General features: G+C 53.1%; 1 protein-coding gene across 1 annotated transcript in view; it reads left to right on the top strand.

Annotated features, from left to right (window-relative positions):
- CSMD2 (CUB and Sushi multiple domains 2) overlaps window positions 1-21278 on the top strand; it is a 439342-nt gene that overhangs the window by 24410 nt on the left and 393654 nt on the right. The window contains exon 4 of the mRNA XM_041738011.1: window positions 16954-17066. Within this exon, the coding sequence (XP_041593945.1) occupies window positions 16954-17066 (113 nt within the window). The remainder of the gene's footprint in view (window positions 1-16953; window positions 17067-21278) is intronic.

Here is a 21278-nt window from a genome sequence, read left to right as displayed (position 1 = left end):
GCTGGCCTGCCGGCGCAGGAGTGCGGTGCTATAAAAAGCCCAGTAGTAATATGCAAATTGCCCTGATTATTTATGGCCAAGTTAGTAAATAAGCCAAAGAGACAAGGTGGGTTGTTGTTTTTACGATCTCTGCAGTCCTCGCAGGAAAATCTACAGTAAGCAGAGTTCGGGGGAGCCGAGCCGGGGCCCACGGTTTAATAAACACAGCCTAATTACCAGGCACCGGGGACAGACAAGTGAGGGGGTTGAGCGAGCGAGGGAGGGAGGGAGGGAGGGCTCAGCAGCCCCGCGGAGGCGGGGGGGGGGGGGGGGGGGGGGGGCAGGCGGGCAGGGCCTGGCGGCTGGGCCCACTGTCCCCCCACTTCTCTCCTGCCTGACTGCAGGCACCTGCCGGGAGGGGTAGGTCGGCCACCCCGGGAACAGCAGGCTCCGGGTGCTGCCCTGGGTCCTGCAGGGGCCCCTCTCCCGACTGGGGCTGCAGAAAAAGGTGTCAGGAGGGGCCCTCCCCCGGCGAGGGAGGCTCCGGGGAGGGAGGAGGGAGGCCTGTGCCAGCCATCAGCCCGGTGGTGAGGGTGACGGGGCCCCGCTGGCTCCCAAGGTGGTGCCCCCACCCCTGCCCCAGGAAGCTGGAAGCAGGGTGGACTCAGGGAGAGATGGGGCAGAGGCAGGAGCAGTCCAGGGGCTTGAGGGGAGCAGGAGTCCTGTTGCACCTTTGTCCCCTTGTCCCCCCCCCCACGTTATGTGCTCAAGTATCAGATGGGAGTGGAGGGGAGACCCAGACGGCCCTGTAGGTGCCCCACCAGAGCTCACTGGGTGGGGCGAGCGGCCGCGGGAGCATGCAGCCCACAAAGGAATGCGTCTGGCAGATGGATACCTCTCAGTGGGACGAGTCAGCTGTGAGGGCTACACCCACTCTTGGCGACCCTGGCGGGGTCCAGCACCATCCACTCCCAGTGGCATCTTCTGCGGCCGGGACCCCGTCGTGGGTTGCCGTCCCTTTCCCGTCTCCCTGCCCCTCCCTCACTGGGCTTCTGGGGATCGGTCCACAAACTCATTTGCACCCAAATCCTTACCCCAGGTCCTGCTTTGGTCAGATCTGACCTGGGTGACCCTGGCTCCCAGGTGCCCAATGCGTCCATAGAATCAATTATAATAACAGCTACGGGGCACCTAACGGGGCGCCTACTATGTGCCAAGCGCCATTCCAAACATCTCACTTGTGATGCCTCATTGAATCCTGTCAACACTCTAGGAGGTAGTAACCATTAGTAACCCCCCGTCTGGCAAAGGGGAAAAGGCACAAAGATGTTAAGGAACGCGACCAAGGTCACACAGCCAGGGTCCAGACCCAAGCACTACTAACCTTTCGAGACTTTTAGTGGGATCCTCACACTAAACTACAGGCTTTTCGAGTACTGCCCAACACGTCTTTACTCCAGGCCTTCTGCTTGGACCTTGGGAGCTGGACATGAACCACGTGTGGGGCCTCACCTTGGACAGCTTGAGCGTCGGTGGCAGAAACATGAAGAAGTAGGACGGTGCAGTTGGGAGTCACGTGTCCAGAGCAAGGAGGCCTAGAAGACGAGCACCTGGAGGAGTTAGGGAAGGCACTAGTCACAGGGGTGCCACTCGGGCAATGTCGTAAAGCAGAAACACACCGGAGGATGGTGGGATGGACGGATGGATGGATGGATGGATGGATGGACAGGGTGGGCAGAGTCCAGACGGGGGAGCAGTGGGCGTGAAGGGCGTGGGCGCTAGTCTGCGTGGCTACGGAGCTGGTGTGAGTCGGCTTTTTCCTGGTTTATTGTTATCGTCCGGGGTGGGGTGGGGGATGGTGACAGATGGGCAGAGAGGCAGGGCCCTGTCTCCCAGTCAAGAGAGGGAGAGCGGCCCACGCTCGCAATGCTTCATTTCCTCTCGGGAGTCTAATACACCCACGCTTGTTATATTCTTCTCTAGGTCTTCTGAGGTTTCTGGTAGATTCTTAGTTTTATTTATTTATTTATTTATTTATTTATTTATTTATTATTTTTTAATTTATTATTTTTTTAAAGATTTCATTTATTTATTTATGAGAGATACACAGAGAGGCAGAGACACAGGCAGAGGGAGCAGCAGGCTCCATGCAGGGAGGGGAGCCCAACCGGGGACTCGATCCCGGGTCCCCAGGATCACGCCCAGGGCTGAAGGCGGCGCTAAACCGCTGAGCCACCCGGGCTGCCCAGATTCTTAGTTTTAGCAATGATTTAGGAAAATAAAAGCAGTTAGCAGGTAAACAAAGCCCCACAGAGAGAGACCGGAATCATCATCTCCTCCCTGTGGACACTGGTCCTGAGAAAGTATCCCAAGGGCTCGTGAGCTTTCTTGGCACCAAGTCACACAGTCCGCGTCAGCCTCGAGCTCCAGGAATGTTCGGGTCTAGGGTCCAAGGACACAGCTTACCCTTCGTGCAGATCCTCTGGATTAAGTCAGAGAGGACCTTTTGGATTTGGGCCTCGATCACACCAGCCACAGGTTGACCAGTGCGCCCTCCGTGTTTGTTCCCCTACAAGACATTAAAAATCACGGCGCTCAGTGCAAGGCGGTTTCCTGGATTGGGTCTCGGAACGGAGACAACATTTGCGGAAAACCCGGTGAAATCAAAATAAAGGCTGTAGTTTGGTTAATAGTAAAATGCCAGCATGCGTCTCTTCATTTTGTCCAGCTACCATTTTGTCCACCACCATGGTTACGCAAGATGCTCACATCAGGAGAAATTGAGTGAAAGGTATACAGTAATTCTCTGTGCCGTCTTTGTGACTTTTCTATGAATCACAAATTATTCCAAACTAAGGAATTTATATAAAAATCACAGTGGAGGGGATCCCTGGGTGGCTCAGCGGTTTAGCGCCTGCCTTTGGCCCAGGGAGTGATCCTGGAGTCCCAGGATCGAGTCCCGCTTCGGGCTCCCAGCATGGAGCCTGCTTCTCCCTCCTCCTGTGTGTATGCCTCTCTCTCTCTATGTCTATCATAAATAAATAAATCTTAAAAAAAAAAAACAGACTTTCTAAAAAGAAAAATCACAGTGGACAGAGGAGGCCGGAGAACTGGCTTCTGTCACAAAGCCCTATTCCCAGGTGACTTCTGTACGTGGCTATTGAGCCAGGAAAGAATGGGTGATTGTGATAATGTCCAGCCCACCTTTTCTCTTCCATGTGTGTGTAAATGCTTCATTGAAACCCGAATATTCCATTCCCATCACGTTTTCCTGATCCTTCCCCCACAGTGACTCTTTTCGAAACGGAATGGCGGTGATGCTCATGCACTTTGCAGAGAGCATGTCACTTGGTCAAAAGATGCACCAGAGGTTGCCTTGGAATGGCACGGCTTCTTCGTGCATTTTAAGAAGCTCGGGTTCTAATGTCGTATTCTCACTTGCCTCTTGGGAAATTCCTAGAGCCGTGCAGACCCGTTTTCCCGAAGAGAAAGAGACAGGAAGAGGACTTTGAGGACAGCAGAGCCCAGCAACGAACGAAAAGGGACTCATGTTGGCTCCCTATGCGTGCCACTAAATTTTAACCTTCTTTTGGAGATTTCTTGCCTCCACGTTGCTTGGAGAGACCAAGAATGGACTAATGAGAGTCAGTCACCCATGGAAGTCACCACAGGAAGACCCAGAGATAGCGAGGACCTTTCAGTCTTTCTTAGACGGGAGACATGGCAAATTGTCCTCGTTCTAATTGTCCCTGCTGATTAATGAGGTCACTTACGGTATCGGTTATTATCCTACCAAGAGAATGTGTATCAGACTGAAACAAATGCCTGTGAACTTGCTTATTCTATTAAAAAATAAAGTAACGAGAGATGATTAACGGTGTGTGCTCTGGGAGCAGCCGCGGGGAGGGTCGGTCAGGAGAGAAAGGTGGACGTGAGCCTTTCCAAGCAGGGATCTAGAAAGGCTTTTGTTTGAAAGTAGCTTCTACTGACCCTCTTCCTTTCAACACCACTTCTGGGGGAGCCGCCTAGACTCCGTGTCTCCACTTCCTTCCTTCCCGTTAGCAGCTTACCCCACTGTGACCCAATTTCAGCCCTACCCCTCCGCTTGGATCCGCCCTGGAAAAAGTCACCACTGCTCCCTGCCGTGTCCGTTGGCGCCTCACAAGGAATCACCATCACTGACCTCTTTCTTCTGGAAACACTGTCTTTTCCTAATTCCTCTGACACCACCAACTCCCCATTCATTCAACGTCCCACGTATTTATTGAGCACCTACTGTGTGCTAGGCATTGGACACATACAGGTAACCGAGATGATGGTTCTTGTTCTGAGTGGAGCTTACGTTCAAGCAGAGGAGGGGAGACAATGGACAAGTACGTGCACATCAACAAGACATTCGGTGTTAGGAGGGCAGCGGGGCTGAGTGGCCGGTAAGCGTGAAGGCCCAGCAACACCCTCCCAGCGCGGTGTGGTCTGGGGGGCCTCTCTGTGGACGCCACACTCCATCCCTTCACGTGGCAGTCCCTCAAATCCTGCCACGGTCTCCAGGGCTTCTGTCTCTTTGTGTCCTTTCGCCGCTGTAGATGTGGACCAGACCTTGGGGATCAGGGATTGGGCTGGCTCAGTCCCTGCTTTGCACCAAAGACGACCGAAGATGTCATCCAGGGGGTGAAACCCAGGTCCAAATTCAAGCTGACCGTTGTCTAGTTCTGAGGCTTCAGGCAAAGAGATGGGACCCAGGGACAAGACAGCCGTTCTGAGCTCAGGACCACTGACTACCCCTCAAAGTTGTGCAATATGGTGACCCTTAAAAATCTCAGAAGCCGAACTAGAGTTAGAGATTCAGACAGACGCGGGAGAAAAGAGCCTGAGAGATTGCCCGGACCACCTGCAAAGACCCCAGGTGACCAAGCTGGTTCACTGCCCCTATGGCTCGGGACTGTCGGGTCCCCGGCCGAGGGCTCAGGGAAGGGCCCTTTACTATTAGCTGCACCTGTCATGGGAGGCCACACTGGGTCAAGGTTTTCCAGGATCCCCCGAAAGCAAATAAAGTCTGCATCTGCTAGAAGGCTGAGCAGCCTCCAGAAAAATCCTCTCTCTTGGGGAGACTGGTAATTAAGCAGTCATGGCAAACACGGGGAGGAAGAACAGCTGGTTGTATCCATTTGTTCTCCTGTCATTGGTTGGAGAACAGTTTCATAAATTACACGTGGGGTTGGATTTTGTCTTTCCTCTGCTCATGCCATCCCCTTTGCTGGAAATGACCTCCCTGTTCTCCTGCTGCCCTCCGTCTGTGCCCTTTGGATGATTGGCTAACAACGTGCCCTTTTAGATCCACTCAGGCTGATGACGTTCAGTTCCCAGGGTACGTCGCTGCCACCAAACTTACTGTGTTGCATTATCATTGTGTCTTCATCAGTAATACAATTAATTATCAGCTCCTACTGTGTGCCTGGTGCTGATCTCTAATGCTGGGCATAGGCCGGGAGACCAGAGGGATCAAAATCTCTGTCCTCATGGAATTCACAGGCGAATGGGAAAGATGGGTTTAATAAATAATGATTAATCCAATATGCAGTATGTCAGATGGTGGCAGGAAATGTAGAACCGAGAGATTAGGAGCCGGGAAGTGGTGGGGAGTGGGGAGGGTTGCAATTTTAAATAGAATGGTCATTGAAGACCTTTGGCCAAAAGGTGATACAGGAGGAAAATAACCTGGAGAGGAAATGGGACAGCTGGGAAAAGCTGAAGGAACAGCAGGTGCAAAGGCTCTGAGATGGAAACTTGGCAGCTGTGTTCAGGGAGCAGTAAGGAGGCCATCCTGGCTGGAGCGAGTGAGCAGGGGAGACCATTTGGTGAGAAGAGAGAGGGAATGGGAGACGGTGGTGACGGCAGACGTTTGCCCAAGGCCTTTGGGTTCATTAGGAAGCCTTGGGCTTTATCCCAAACCCAGAAGAAGCTTAAGCAGAGAAGTGACGTAATCCAACTTAAAATGATCATGCCAGCTGCTGTGTTGAGAATGGTCTGGAGGGGGCAAGAGGGAAATGGGGAGACCCATTGGGGAGTTACTGCAATCGCCGTGGCAAGAGAGAGATGGCGGTGGGGCGAACCAAGATGGTGGCAATGAAGGTGATGAGATGTGGCTAAATTTCTGGATAAATTAAAGGAAGTTTCCACTTCTGGGGGCGGACTTCTTGAGGGCCAGGTCCGTGTCTTACACGTTCCTATCATCGGAGCCAAGCCTAGTATGTGACATTTACCAGGGCACACAGTTAATACTTGTTGAATGAGTGACTGATGAGAGATAATGTTTAAACGTCAATAATAGGAATAAGTCAGCCCCCGTTCTCTGTTGCGGAAGCAGAGTAGGTCACGGGGCAAATCCTGGGAAACAGCCACCTACAGCTTCCAAGCTTTTGCCATAAAGAAGGCTCCTCGTAGATGTGTTGGACCAAGAAGCATGGGCATGCTGGCTTCCGGTGCGTGTGTCCATTTTTCTTGCTGTAGGATTTCTCAGACTCTTGTCACGCACAGCTTCCCAGCATTTCTTAGTTTGAAGCGCCATGAAGCGCTTCAGTTATTTTTCCATGGGTAAAATGGGTGAGCTCCGTGGGTAAAAGAAATGCCTATCAGCTCTACTTCTTAAGCAGTTAGGCCCACACGGCTACAGAAGCATTTACACCCAAATAATTTTATAGCTGTCTAGAAAAATAATAAATGTAAATCGAAAGGAACAAATCTAATATTTCATCCCTAAGTGATCACCATCACTTATTCATGGAAGGTGTGTGCTTGTTGGGATCACACAGCTTCTCAAACCTTGGAATCGGATTGGACACCACCAACCTCCTATCCTGTTCCACGCGGATTTTCACATAGCACCTGCTTCATATCACACCAACCACCAAACACCCGGCTCCGCGAAGATACGATGTCACCCGCCGGGATGTAGCTTCATGTTGAAACAGCAAACTGCTTTGAGCTAATACTCCGTGTGTCCAACAGATATTGGATGTCGTAGATTCCCTTGAGAATTTAGAACACTCCGCACTGCTCTTACACGTTTCCTTCCAGCGTGCCACGGCACACGGTCTGGGAACCACGGCGCTACGTTGTGTGTGGCACTTCCCAAAATTATTTGCACATTTTCTCAGGCGAATCTCCTAACGTAATGCTGGGTACAGCACAAAGAGAAAGTACCCAAGACTCCTTCCTGCGGAGTCAGAAGCTGCAGTTCTGTGGGGAATACGCCCGGGTATTGACAGAGTGAGCGTGTTAGCATTTGCATTCTGAGCATACAGTGCTGCTTCCTTATTTTTAGCTGTGAGCCTGCGAGGACTCCAGGCCTTGCTCCTGAGCCTGCGTGCATCCTAGACAGCGTGTCTGGAGGTGGGATGCCTCGCACTGCTCCCACCCAGCCTTGCTCAGGGCGGGTTACTGGCCTTCCCAAAATGGATGTACATGTGCAGCTGAAGGCGGAGGTTTGTAAAGCCAGTGGACATCTTCTGGATGGACTGAGACACTTTAGAGAAGACCTATTGGAATTTCTCAGCACATATCTGGCTAATGTCACGTCCTGCTCAGAAACGGGGATTTATTGCAAGGATCCCCAATGCTGGGACAGCTCAAGAACCGTCTCTGCAGTTGTTTGGTTGCTGTGGATTCCAGGGCCTCTGCGACCAGGAGTGTCTGTGATCTCATGGCCAATGTAGCAACGGCCTGGACTCCGTGCCCTGCGTGCTCTAGACATTCCGTTTCCCAGACAGTATTCCACGGGACCCCCACCCACAGGATGCTCTAAGGGAAAACACGAGCTTGCGACATAGATACTTAAAAGCACAGAAAACCCCCCCTTTTTTTTTCAAGTTTCCCAGTCTTAGAAGCTCTTGATGCAATGCAAATGGGAATTACCAGAGAGAACCCGTGTCTGTACGGGTGTATGTGTGTGTCTCCGTATTGTGTGATCATGACTAATGTCCATCAATTACCTGCAAATTACTAGACAGTGCCTGTAATGATAGTTCTGTTTTTAGCTTTAATGGTTTATGTATCTAACTAGTGGCTGCTGTCTGGAGTAAGGCTGCTGGCAAATCAAAACACTATTTGCCAAGCCTGTCAGTGTGACAAATGTTGCTTGCATTTACTCTTTTATTCCCAAGGTCAATTGACATGTCATTTTTTATATCACTGTTTGACGTGCTAAGAGCCTTCAATGAGAGCTGTCCAATAAAGGCCCAATTTGCTATATTACTGTTTATTTCTGGATAATTCTCTATTAGTTGGGCTTTTTAAGTTTCAGGGAAGTGATGTGCGTGGATCACCCTCAGAAATAGGGATTTATCACAAGGATCCCCAGGTCTTAGGACAGCACAGGGACCCTCTCCTCGGCCTTTTGGTCACCCTGGTTTTCAGGGATTCTCAGATGAGAAACATCGACAGCTTCCCGATCATTGTAGTGACAGCGCGGAGTTCATGACCTCCCTTCTCTGGGCATCTAGTTTCCTGGAGGATTTCCCGCAGAACCCCAGCCCATACGCTGCTCTAAGAATAAACGGGTCTCTGGTGCAATGGGTTAGGAGCTCTTGGCATCATCTATCCCTGCCTTGCAAGTTTGCTCTTCACTTATTAAATGCTTCCACAAGCACTTTTTATTTTTATTTTCTCTAAACTCCTTTGCTTAATTTTATTTAACCCAGCGTCTTCCAATTCTGTTAAACTGACAAACACCCTGCAGTATCCTTTGAAGAATAGTCCAGTATTTGTACTCTGCAGACGGATCTGGTTGTGTTCATTTGTCACCCTCTGTGCTGGGAGCCGGGGAGGAGGTCCCTGCAACCACTGTCGGCGTCCACGATGTGCTCCAAGGACTCGCAGGATGCTGCGTGTCGCTGTCCTCGCGGCTCTGATCTGTCACAGTGGAGGCTGCGGAGCCAAACGGCTGCAGGAAACCAGGCACGGGATGAAGTCTGGGGCAAACCTGGCACTGGAATGGAGTCCTTTCCCAGTGGGTTCACACAGAATGCACTTAATTGCCCCAACAAGGAACTGTGATGATGCGTTTGAAATGCCGCCACCAGGGAGGCCCATTGGAGACTGAGGGCCTGGACTTTTTATACTGGGAGCAGGTGACATAGGCACTGTCTGCCTGGCATGGACCAAAGTTCCCGACTTCCAGAGGGCAGGCAGGGGTTTAGCACGAACTGTAATGTTCCTACAGGTAGTTTAGGTGACCCTTCCCGGTTCTGGGAACCATGGGGACGCTCCTGAAATCCAGGTCCAGCAACAGCCGAGGGCTGACCCTAAAAGCTGGCCTCCCCACAACGAGAACCAGGCCTTTGCTGCGAACTCTCTGGTGTTGAATATTCATTCGTTTTGTATTTGCCTTAATCAGCTCGGCTGCTGTAACCAAAGTCCCATAGCCTGGGTGGCTTGTGAACGGCAGAGGCTTGTTTCCACGGTTCTGGAGACTGGCCGGCAAGGTCAGGTGCCAGGACGCGCGGATCGGGTGAGCACTGTCTTCCGGGCCGCCGACCGCCAGCCTGCCCTGGTGCCCTCCCCGGCGGATGGCGGGGGTCCCCGTCAAGTACCCCACGTGACAGGGCGCCACCCTCACCACCCAGTCACCTCCCAAAGGCCCCACATCCTCATCACGCACGGTGCGGGGGGTTGAGTTTCAACATAAGAATCTGGAGGAGTCATTTGATGACACCGTTGTGTTGAGTGTGTGCACTTCCCTGGAGACGAAGAGGAAAGGGTCAGCCAGCCCTTGCCTTCGAGAGGCTTAACATCAAGAAGGAAAGACAGATACGTCCCAGGTAATTCGACAAGAAAATGAAGCCGTTGCAGTTGGACTGAATATTGCAAAGGAAGAAGCAAGTGCTCAGTCCTCTGAGAACATTGGTCCTGGATCCCTGTGCCCTTCCTCAGAGGAGGTAACGTTCAAACTGAGACCTGAGAAGCTGGTGGGAGATGGGTAGGTCAGGGGGTGGCAGCCTGGGTGGCTGAGGGGTGAGGGTGGTGCATGCAGCTCTAGGGGCAGCAGGTGCAAAGGCCCTGGGGTGGGAAGAGACACGGTGCATTGAAGAGAAGCGCTCAGGCCAGAGTGGGTGGAGGGGACAGAGATGTGAGCTGAGGCGGAGAGAAGGGCAGGCCCAGTGATGCCAGGACCCGGCCTGAGCTGCATCACCCCGGGGGCGGCCTGGCGGTGTCCCGCCCGGGAGCCCTCATGCCCCTGCCTCTGCTTGAGGCGGGCAGCGCAGTGTCCGCCCCCATCCTCAGGAGGCTGCCTGTGCTCCCTTCTCCCCGGAACCCGCCGGAAACAAGGTGTCCCTGCGGGACGGTCGTCGCCCCACCCGTCGGCCTCACCGCCCTGCAGGGTCATAAAGGCCACGTTTTCAAACATGGTGGTAACAGGCAGCCCTCACGTCACAGTCTTTCATGCACAAAAGCTGCTGTTGTGCCCGCGCTGCACGTTCCAGAGCAGCGTCCAGGCCGGGCCTGTGGGTCCTGGGCTCCCGCCGCCCTCCCGCAAGGCACTGGCAGAGGCGGCGCCATGGACAGGCCTGCCGTGGGCCAGGCGGGAAGGTGCCCCCGCCCCTCGCATCCGGGGAGGAGCAGAGACTCCACGGGGACCCTGGGGGACGCGACGGTCTCTGGACACAGCTCCTGGAGCCACTCACCTGTGGGACACTCGAGCTGGGATTTGAACACTGAGTAGGAACCCGGAGGCCAGTGGGAACAGCATGTGGAGGCCCCGTGGCATCGCAGGAAGTGAGGCTGGAGGATATGGGGAGGGGGACGCTTTATCGCGCACCGTGTGGCGCACTCGCGGGGACCTTGCTTCGGGGCCACTCTGTGGTCGCTCTCCAGCTCTGGGCGGGCTGCGCCCCGTCACCGTGGCTCGCTCGGCCCAGAAGGACGGCCGGGCCCTGTGGCCACAGGACAGCCTGTGGCTCCCGGGGGGCCTGGTTGTGACCCCACCAATGGGGCACGGGCATCACTGCTTCCATGGCCTGGGACCCGGGGGCAGGGGCAGAGCGAAGGTCCTTGAGACATGGGGCCCTTTGTTGGGGCAGAGGCTTGGCCGCACCGCCTGTTGGCGAAAGGTCGTCTCCTTCGGGACACGTCGTCCTGGAGCCAGGTGAGGGGGGCGGTGGTGGGCAATAGCAGGGATGCCTGCCCTGCTCGCCGTCCTCTCACCCGGTCCCGAGGAGTCTGTGTCCTCACTCCTCTCACTGCTGCGTCTACAGTCGCAGATGAACACGGGGAGTCTGGAGGTTGCATTTGCTGCTTCTGACACGCGACCGCGTGATCCCTCCTGGCTGTGAGGTCATTGGCTTGGCTCCAAGGTAGTCAATTTGGGGGGGATCCAGGTTTCCGTGTCCCCCTGCGTCTGGGTGCTCAAGGAATCCTGTGCCTTACAGCTCACCCACCAAGTGCGGGAGCCACTGGCAGACTTCGGCGGCTCTGGATCCGCTGGAGGCCCGTCCGGGGTGCAGGCCGTAGGACCGCAGCTGTCACAGTGCGGACTCCCCACGCCCGGCTCCGGCCCACAGGGTGGCAAGAAGTGAGGGCCTAGGAGTCGGGGCGGGCGGAGGGGTCGCGGGGAGCTAGGCCTCGGCATTGCCCCTCAAGGCCCACCCGCTGGGCTGGGTGCCAGCCCCAGATCACTGGGTGGGGGCGGCCTCGGGGAAGGGGGGCCAGCGGGAAGCTGCCCATGGTTGAAGGAAGGTCTCCGCAGCCTGGTGGGACCCCCAAGGCGTCCCTGCCGGGCCTAGTGGGGGGGGGCGCAGGTTGCCCCTGCTGTGGCTCGGGCCCATGTGTGGGGCCAGGTGACCAGATCCACCCACAAAGGGGTGTGACTCCGATGGGACAGCTGGATGCTTCAGCGCCAGGGTCCTCGGCAGACGGGACCCGCAAGTCTGGGGCAAGGGCACCTGGCACACGTGGGGACAGGTGGGCGGGCAGCCCTCGCCAGCAGGGACCTGCTGTGTGTGCCGCAGGGGCTGGGGGGCCGCGGGGGCGCAGGGAGGGGCCCGGTCACCCCCGGAGGAGCTCAGCTCAGGAGTGGGGGCTCAGGTGAGCCACGGCGTCATTTTGAGGACTTCACGTGCGGAAGCCGTGACGGATCCAGGGAAGGTGGACGGGGTGGTGCGGGCGTTCCGCGGACCCGCGGACCCTTCCCACCCCCCCGCCCTCCCCCCAGGGACGTCTGGGGTCGCTGTAGTAACACCTCTTTGATACATGTCGGAGCCCAACATCCGCGCGGGGGTGTGCGACCTCCTTGGCCACTGCCTCGCACCTGTGCCTTGATGCCACCTGCGACCAGGACACAGACCGGGTCATCGCCTCAGACGTCTCCCTCGCGTGTGGTCGCCTGGCTTCTCTCCCTCTCCCTCCCTCCCCTTGGCAACCACAAAGCTTTGCTCATCTCTTTCACGTCATTCCGAGAACCCCGGGGTAAATGGAATATTTGGTATGTCAGTTCCTTCCGTCCTTCCTTCCTCCTTTTGATTTCTTTCTTTCTTTCTTTCTTTCTTCTTCTTTTCTTCTTTCTTCTTTCCTTTTCTTCCTTCCTTCTTAGGGAGCACACATATGCCCGTGAGTGGTGGGGACAGGGGCACAGGGAGAGGGCGAGGGGGAGTCTTAGGCAGGCTCCGCACGTAGCGTGGAGGCAGCCTTGGCACTTGATCCCAGGACCCCGAGATCATGACCTGAACCGAAATCAAGAGTCGGACACTCAACCGGCTGAGCCCCCAGGAGCCTCCGGCGTGTCATCCTCTGAGATGAGCTGTTTCGTCACGCAGCATAACGGCCTTGAGATCCATCCAAATCGTATCAATAGCCCTTTCCGTTTTATCGCTGAGTGGTGTTCCAAGGTGCGCAGTCCCTGCGGGACAGGGAACGGTGTCAGTTATCGCCCGTGCAGGACACTTTGGTCATTTCCAATTGTTGGTTATTACCAAGAAAAAATGCTACGGAGATGCCTGGGGCTCATAGTTGAGCGTCTGCCTTGGGCCCAGGGCATGACCCCGGGGTCCTGCGATCGAGAGTCCCACGTCGGGCTCCCTGCAAGGAGCCTGCTTCTCCCTCTGCCTGTGTCTCTGCCTCTCTCTGTATCTCTCATGAATAAATTTTTTAAAAAATCTTTAAAGAAAAAAGAAACGCTATGAATGGTTTGTGAGGACACACATTTCCATTTCTTTGGGATAAATGCCCAGGAGTATGGTTGTATGATCAGTGTGTATGTGTGTTGGCTTTTTTTTTTTTTTTTTTTTTTTTGTAAGAAACCGCCTGTTTCCAGAGGGTCCATACCGTCTTACATCCTCCCAGCAACGTCTGGGAGATGCAGTTGTGCTGTGTCACTGCCAGTATTTGGTGTTGTCACGATTTTTATTTGATCTGTTCTAACGGTGTGTAGCATGAGTAGCTCGCTGTGGTCTCACTTTGCATCTCCCCAACGGCCAGGGATGTCGAGCATTTCTCATACGCTCATTTGCTGTTCTAGTGTCTTTAGTAAGATGTCGCTTTGTGTCCTCTGCTGATTTTCTAATTGGCTTATTAGATCCTTGACTCATTGTCCATCCCTAGGGAAAAGCATTCAGTATTTCACCATTAAGTGTGAGGTTAGCTGCGGGATCTCTGTAGACGTTCTTTATCAAACTCAGGAGATTTCTTTCTATCCTTCTTTCTCTGATAGTTTTTTTTTTTTCCTCCATCATGAATGAGCATTGAATTTTTTCAGGTGCTTTTTTATATCAGTTTTTATAGTCATTTACTACTTTGGGCCTGGTTACATGGTGAACTTAACAATGATCGATTTTCAAATATTGAACTTGGAATTTTCAAGTATTTTCAAATATTGCATCCTCAGAATAAACCCCACTTGGTTGTGCTGTGTGATTATTTTACTATAGTGCCAAGTTCTCTTTGCTGATAATTTTTAAGGACTTTTGTGGTTATATTCATGTGGGATGTGGTCTTTCGTCCTATTGATTTGGACTGACTTTGGTTTTGGTATTGGTAATATTGATCTCATACAGTGAGTTTGGAAATGTTCCTTCTTTTCTCTATTTTCTGGAAGAGGTTGTGTAGAATTGGTGTTACTTCTCCTTTACATGCTTGTTAGAACTCTCTAGTGAAACCATCTGGGCCGGTGTGTACCGTTTTGGGGATTTTTTAAATTACTAGTTCAATTTCCTTAATAGTAATAAGACTTTTTCAAATGATCTCCCTCATATTGGGGAGCTTACAGCAGTTTGCACTTTTCAAGGATCAGGTCCATTTCATTTAATTTGTCAAGTGCATGTGTATAATCTGTAGTATTTCCTTATCATTTTTCTGGTAGCTGCAGGATCTGTTTTCTGTAACCTTTGCCAAATCTGGACATTTGCCAACCTGAGAGGTGAAAAATGAGCCTTAAGGATTTAGTTTGCATGTTTTTTATATTAAGTAGGTGGATCATTTTCCTGTTTTTATTTGTGTCCTTTTTTCCTTTTTCCTTGTTTACCTTTTGCATAATTTGTAATGTTCTTTATAGATCATGATTGCTCCACCCTCTTCTTGTCTCCTCAGTTTGTATTTTTTTTCTCCTTTTTTATTTTTTTTGCAGCTTCTTCTGCTTCGCTACATGCTTTTAATTTTCACATAATTAAATTGATCAATATTTTCCTTTAACGCTTCTAGGGTTTCGTGCTGTATCCATCAGTAATTAATTGCGAGAGAAAGAACCCAAATCAAACTAGCTTGGGCAAAAAAATAAATAAATAAAAGGGAAAAAGGTAGGAAGAACGAATGGATGGATGGATGGAAAGTAGGATGGAAAGAAGGAAGCAAGCAAACAAGAGAAAGAACGTTGGCTCACGTACTGGGCACCGCAGTCTCGGCGTGGCTAGATCGAGGATCTCAGCTCTGGGCCATCAGGTTCGGCCTCTCTCCCGTCACCCTCAGCTTTGTCTGTACCGGGTGGGACATCATTTTGTAGAGCAGCGAGGCTCTGGGTAATGATAAAAAGGCTGCGGACAGTCCCAAGCTCACATTCTAATGATTTAGGATCGAACGAAAAGACTCTTGCAATCTGTATATCATCCTGTGGAAGGACTCGGAGTGACCCTGCTTGGGTTATGTGCCCTCCTTCTTCTCCCTGCCTTGAGCCCGTCCATAAAGATGAGGGATGTGCTGTGCTGGGTCACGTGCCCCGTTCTGTAGCAGGTGCTACAGATCCCGTGCAGTGACAGCTCCCTAGAAGAATGATGGGAGCCAAAGGTGTCCTTTAAACATATCACTCTTAGGAAGACCTTCCCCAGCACGAGATGTTTACATTTTTTTTAAAAAGTGTTTTTTTCTCTAATATGTGTGGTTTCACTATTTTACATCTAGATTTTTGATGTTAGAAAGTGAATGAGGCAGAGACAGAAAGCCAGGGGTCGGGGAGAGGAGAGCATGTGGGTGATGCAGGAATCTTTTGCTCTTCTCCTGGGGGAGAACATGACCTTGAAACTTACTGGGTCACCTGCTTCACACTCTCATCACGTTCCTCTCTGTTCCTCGAGTTTGCATTGAGTTAACACGAATCTTGTAAGGTTTAGGATGGTGGGAAGGGCAAGGGCTTCATCTAGCACAGGGCTTTTCATGGTTGGAATCAACACATATCTGATTCAACTTGGCTGAACCCTGGTGCTCATGACTCCAGGGGACACCTGGGCATCCAGGTGTTATTAGGGCAACGTGCTCACGACCCCAAGGGACACCTGGGCATCCAGGTGTTATTAGGGCAATGTGCTCACGACCCCAGGGGGCACCTGGGCATCCAGGTGTTATTAGGGCAACGTGCTCACGACCCCAGGGGGCACCTGGGCATCCAGGTGTTATTAGGGCAACGTGCTTACAATTCCAGGGGACACCTGGGCATCCAGGTATTATTAGGGCAACGAGAGCAATAGAGCAGGATCCGGAGCACCATCGGTATCCCAAACTACCTGAAAAAGAGGGTAAAGGTAAACCTGGAATTCCCTCGCAGAGCCCTGACGGGGGTGTGGGAGCCAAATGAGCCCCAGGTAGGAGACAAAGGACCCAGGCAGACCGGGGACTGGCCACCTCACTACCTCCTGTGTACTCAGGTCACCTGTGGGGGGCCCAGCCGCGGACACCTGCTTTCGTGAAACATGTTCCCAAGTGTTGAGTGAAAGCTTCGTTATTTAATCTTTTTAACGTTGAAGAATCTTTTACAAATGATTCTCTTGAGCTGAAAACATATTTTCTCAGGTTCAACAATTCCTTCTGTTTCACCTCGGTTTCTTTTTCTTCACTGAACTCACAGGAAAAAAAATGTTTTTAAGCATTTTAGTTTTAAAAGCGTGTACAGGTTGATTCCATTTGTATGCAATAATTTCATTGATGATGATCCCATCTATTGATCCCTCCGTGGCTCTTTGTATGTCAGCTGTCAAGAGCGATTATTTCTAGATTGCGCTGGTTTTTTTTTTTATTGCTTTCATCTTTTAAAAATAATAAGCACTTATCATTTCTATAAAAGCAGTAGACTCATTCCTTTTAAAGAATAAAGCCCGTGATGAGAAGTATCCACCGTCCGCTGCTTACAGTTGGGCGTATTTTCCTCAGTATCCAAGGAAGGGTTGTCTGTTGGCAACTATTAGCCGTGCATTTGTGGCGAGGTCCACTTGGAGGCTCAGAGGGCTTCGGCCAGGAAGGGCAGGGGTGGGGGAGGATTCCCAGAGAGGAGAGAAGTCTGTGAGGCGGGTCACCAGGTCGGAGCATGGCCTGTGGCTTTAGGGGAGTGGCCCCCACATGCCTGTGACTGCTCCATCTCCCCTTTGTCTTGGGACACCTTGCACCTGCCCCTGCCTATGTGCCTAAGTTAGCCTTGTGCATCCAGCAGGTGCTCAATAAATGCTTCACGGATGCTCATTTCCCAAGGGGATCGTTCTCCCTAAATGGCACCTCTTTGTCTTTCAGGCTCACAGGCTTCCAGCTGCCGGCCACCATCGTCAGCGCCGCCGCCACCCTTTCTCTGCGCCTCATCAGTGACTACGCGGTCAGCGCGCAGGGCTTCCACGCCAGCTACGAAGGTAGGTGCTTCCGGGCTGGGCCGTGGAGGCCTGGCGCATGAGGTCGTGACAGCCCCGGGCGCACCCCAGCTGCAGGGACGGGGTGCCCCAGATGCGGAGCTGCCGCCGGTCCTAACGAGGCTGCTCACTAACCAGTAACTTGGTTACCTAAACCGTCGGTGCTGTGTTCCCAGGAAACTGGAAATTGAAATCAGAGCCCCGCTGCCGTAATTTATCCTGAGGCCTGGTGACATCCTCCCTTTCTGTCCCCTAAGTGCATTTTGTTGTGTTTTTATTTTTTTTTAATTCTGTTTTCTCCTGGGCTTTATTGTATAAGGTATCTCTGCTTGGTGCTGGAAATAAGAGAGAGAGAGCATAAGTGAAAGAAATAAAATCAGTATCTGAAAGACATTTCTCCTTGATATGGTGACTGCAGAGGCTCGGAGTTAGATCCTTCCGAGAAGAATGATCCGTTTTTCCTTAATAGCACAGATTAGGGTTTCTTGGTTTGAATTATGCAAATAATTTCCACTTCTCTCAGCTTGTTTAAATATGGTGTTGGCATTCAAATTAACACTAATATCTTCAGATTATATACTATTATTATTATGAGCTTTATTATATTAGTTCAGAAGGTGGCACTTCTAGATCTCTGTCATTTCCCTAGGAAATTTACATCTCATTAATAGGTAATTATGCTGCTCTTGGCTAAGCCCACACTGCTATTTTGTGTCGAGATCATTAATAGGTATAATTTAAGACTGTTAATGATAATTAATAACAGTAATGACATAACACCCTGGTAGAGCATGCCAGTTATTTGAAAGCTTTCTTACCTCCAAGAACTTAAAGGATAAGTGATGCTCTTTTGAATGGAGCTGTGGCAGTATGGAAACAGGACCTCTGTCCTGGCGAGACAGCAAGTCCTACTTCCTTGGCAATCCACCCCTGGTAGTCAGGGGTTAGGGGACAGAGTTGGATGCTTTAACCTGAGCGTTTCAGGACTCCTGAGAGGTCTTAGTTATTTTTAACTAAAGGTTCCTGAGAAGGTTCCAGAGAAAATTCTGCATGCCTTCCACTGAGGGCTCCTGACATAACCACGGGTCCCCTTCAGCTGAGGGCTCCTGACATAACCACGGGTCCCCTTCAGCTGAGGGCTTCTGACGTAACCACGGTCCCCTTCAGCTGAGGGCTCCTGATGTAACCACGGTCCCCTTCAGCTGAGGGCTCTTGACTTAACCACGGTCCCCTTCAGCTGAGGGCTCCTGACATAACCACGGTCCCCTTCAGCTGAGGGCTCCTGATGTAACCACAGTCACCTTCAGCTGAGGGCTCCTGACATAACCATGGTCCCCTTCAGCTGAGGGCTCCTGACATAACCATGGTCCCCTTCAGCTGAGGGCTCCTGACGTAACCATGGTCCCCTTTAGCTGAGGGCTCCTGACATAAGCACAGTCCCCTTCCTCTGAGGGCTCTTGACCTAACCACAGTCACCTTCCACTGAGGGCTCCAGATCCAACCATGGTCACCTTCACCTGAGGGCTCCTGACCTAACCAGGCATGTACTGCATCCTTGGAGTCAAGCTTCTGCCACAGAGACCACATGGCTGCAAAATCTAAAATATTTGCTCTGGCCCTTTATAGAAAATGTTTGGTGACCGTTTGCCTAGAACTGTGATATCCACTGTGGTCACCATTAGCCACGTGGAAACGCTTATGTTTAATGTACTCAAAGTTAAATGAAATTTAAAATTCCGTTTTGCAGCCACATTAGCTTCATACTCAGTGCTCGGGGGGCACCTGCGGCCACTGTATTGGACTGTGCAGGCAGAGAGTGCTTCCACCGTGCAGGGTGTTGTCTGGGCCCGAGTGTCCATCCCATTCACGGGGGCCTGCGATTCAACCAGGTTGTAACATAGTAGGGCGGGGTGGGGGCTGATGGGTGCCTCCTCCGCCTGCCTGGCTGGAGGACGCGGCCCAGGAGGCTCAGCATTCTGCCGTAGGACCCGTGCGCCGGACCAAGGGCCTGCCCTCGCCAGCCACGTGTGCTGTCCCTGGTGGCCAGAGGACAAAGCCTGGCAGGCGAGGCCGGCACAGCCTGGACGTGCTACCCCGGCACCGAGCCCAACAAGCCCAGGCAGCCCCGCTGACCTGGCCGAGGCCTGGACCGGGGGCCACGTATGCCTCCAGGAAGGTGTGACTTGCGGCGACTTCCGGAACACCCGAAGTTGGGGGGCTGGGATGGGGGCCACGGTGGGAGGAGCCAGTGGGGGCGGCCACTCCGGGGACAGACCACCTGCTACATGTGTTCGCTGCTGGGGCCGGGGCATCTCTCACCGGGCTAATGGATGCGATACCAGATAATCCCGTATTTGGGGATTGACCAGAAAAGCGTCTGAGGCCACTGACCACCTGACCTTGGGCTGAATGCTGGGAACTGCCTGGGCCTCACCGGATGGGACGGGGTATCCAGGAGCAGAAGGACCCCGAAGGTTTGGCCTCCTGGGAGGGAGGTCGCCACACCACAGAGTGCACTTAGCCATTTGTGGGGCGCAGACGGCCACCAGACAGGCTCCGCCCCCAGCCCCGGTGCCCCCAGCCAGGCCTGCCCCCTTGCCCCCTCAGGATCCCGCTGCGCCCCCTCAGAAGGCCTTGGGCCTGTCTAGGGAGCTCCCCGTGGCTGTGGCCCCAAGAGTGCGTGGAAGCGAGTCCGTCTCCTCGGCCCTGCAGAGTGGGAAGTGCAGAGAAGGGGCCCAGCGCGTGGGGCCTTCGGGGAAGGGAGAAGCAGGTGCGGAGTGTGCTGGGCAGCTGGCGCTTCAAGGGAAGGATCCTGGAGGCCAGGCGTCTAACCCTGGGCCCACGGGAGATGCTTGGTGTGTAATCCCCGTAGCCCAGGGGCAAGGGATCCACTGTATTAAGTGCTGACTGTATGCCAGGCACTTGACGTGCGATATCTGCCTTAATCCCCGCGGCTGCGCAGACAGACACCAGCCCCGTCCTACAGATGCGGGAGCTGCGGGCACCTCGGGAGGTCTGTGTTCAGCTCCAGAGAGGTGGCGGCCGGGGGTCTTTCCGTGGCTCCTCGGGCACGAAGGACTGACTCGCGTACGCCGTGCTCCCTGGGGCGGGTGGGCCGGAGAGCAGAGGCTCCGTTTCATGGGTGGGTGGACGGAGCCAAGTTAGAGGTGGGGGTCCATGGGAGGCCTCCAGGCCTGGGGGGGGGGGCATCCCAGGGAGGCAACAAGACGTGTGTCCAGAGTCTCTCGGCTGGAGTTGCCACAGAAACTGCGGGACGCCCAGTTGATCTGAATTTTCAATTGTTCAGACTGAAAACGCGACTTTTAAAGTCTAAGTCCGTCCCAAATTTTCCGTGGGATAGACTTATGCTGAAAACATGTCCCTGATCTTCTGAAATTCAAGTTTAAACAGAGCGTCCTGTATGTTCATCCGCCGGCTCCATTCGGCCGCCGTGTTGTCTGCGCTGAGTCCCCAGGGGTCGCCGCCCCGTCCCCGCCCTCCCGCGATGGCCACATCTGCCCCCGTCCAGCCTCCCGTCTCCCCCCGCGGTGAGCGTGCTGGAGCACAGCTCGGCACGGGCATGCGGGCACCTGCACACGGGCGCATCTGCAGGCGAGCTGTAGGTTCAGATCTGTGCTGTGCTTGACGAGGACGGTGCTTCTCCGTGGGGGTGCAAGTAGCCCGCCTGGTTGGTCGTTGGCAATGCATGTCAGCAAGGGGGCCGCTGTGGTCTGCGTGCCTCTCAGTTACTTAAGTGGTCTCTTCCGTGAACACTCAGGCGAGGAACATTCTCGTACGTGCAACTGAAACCCTCATCCCATCCCCTTCGTAGAATGAGCTCTTGGAGGTGCAGTCGCCGGGCCAGGGAGTGCGTGGGCTGTGGGTGTGCAAGTGTGATTCCCCAGTGTTCCTGGAAGGGCTGAGCTGACACACGCCCCCACCAGCCCACGCCAGGGCCCCGCCCTCCATGCCTTGCTGGTGAGTTTGAAATCAGCTTCATGGATTGAAGTGGATTAAAAAAAAAAATGAGATCTCGCAGGTTGTTATAATTTCCGTCTCTTTGATGACCGGGGACGCTGAGCAGCCGTTGTCACTCCCTGGCCTTTTGTGGATCGTATTGTGAATTGCCTGTCCCTGCCTCTGCCCATTTTCCTCTGGAGGTGTTAGTACTTTTTCTTATCTCTTTTTTTTGCAAGTGGTTTTTGCATCTGAGAG

This window comes from Vulpes lagopus, chromosome 23 (assembly GCF_018345385.1).
Source record: "Vulpes lagopus strain Blue_001 chromosome 23, ASM1834538v1, whole genome shotgun sequence".
NCBI lineage: Eukaryota > Metazoa > Chordata > Mammalia > Carnivora > Canidae > Vulpes > Vulpes lagopus.
Note: the sequence above shows the minus strand (reverse complement) of the source record. Positions and strands in the feature narration are given on the sequence as shown.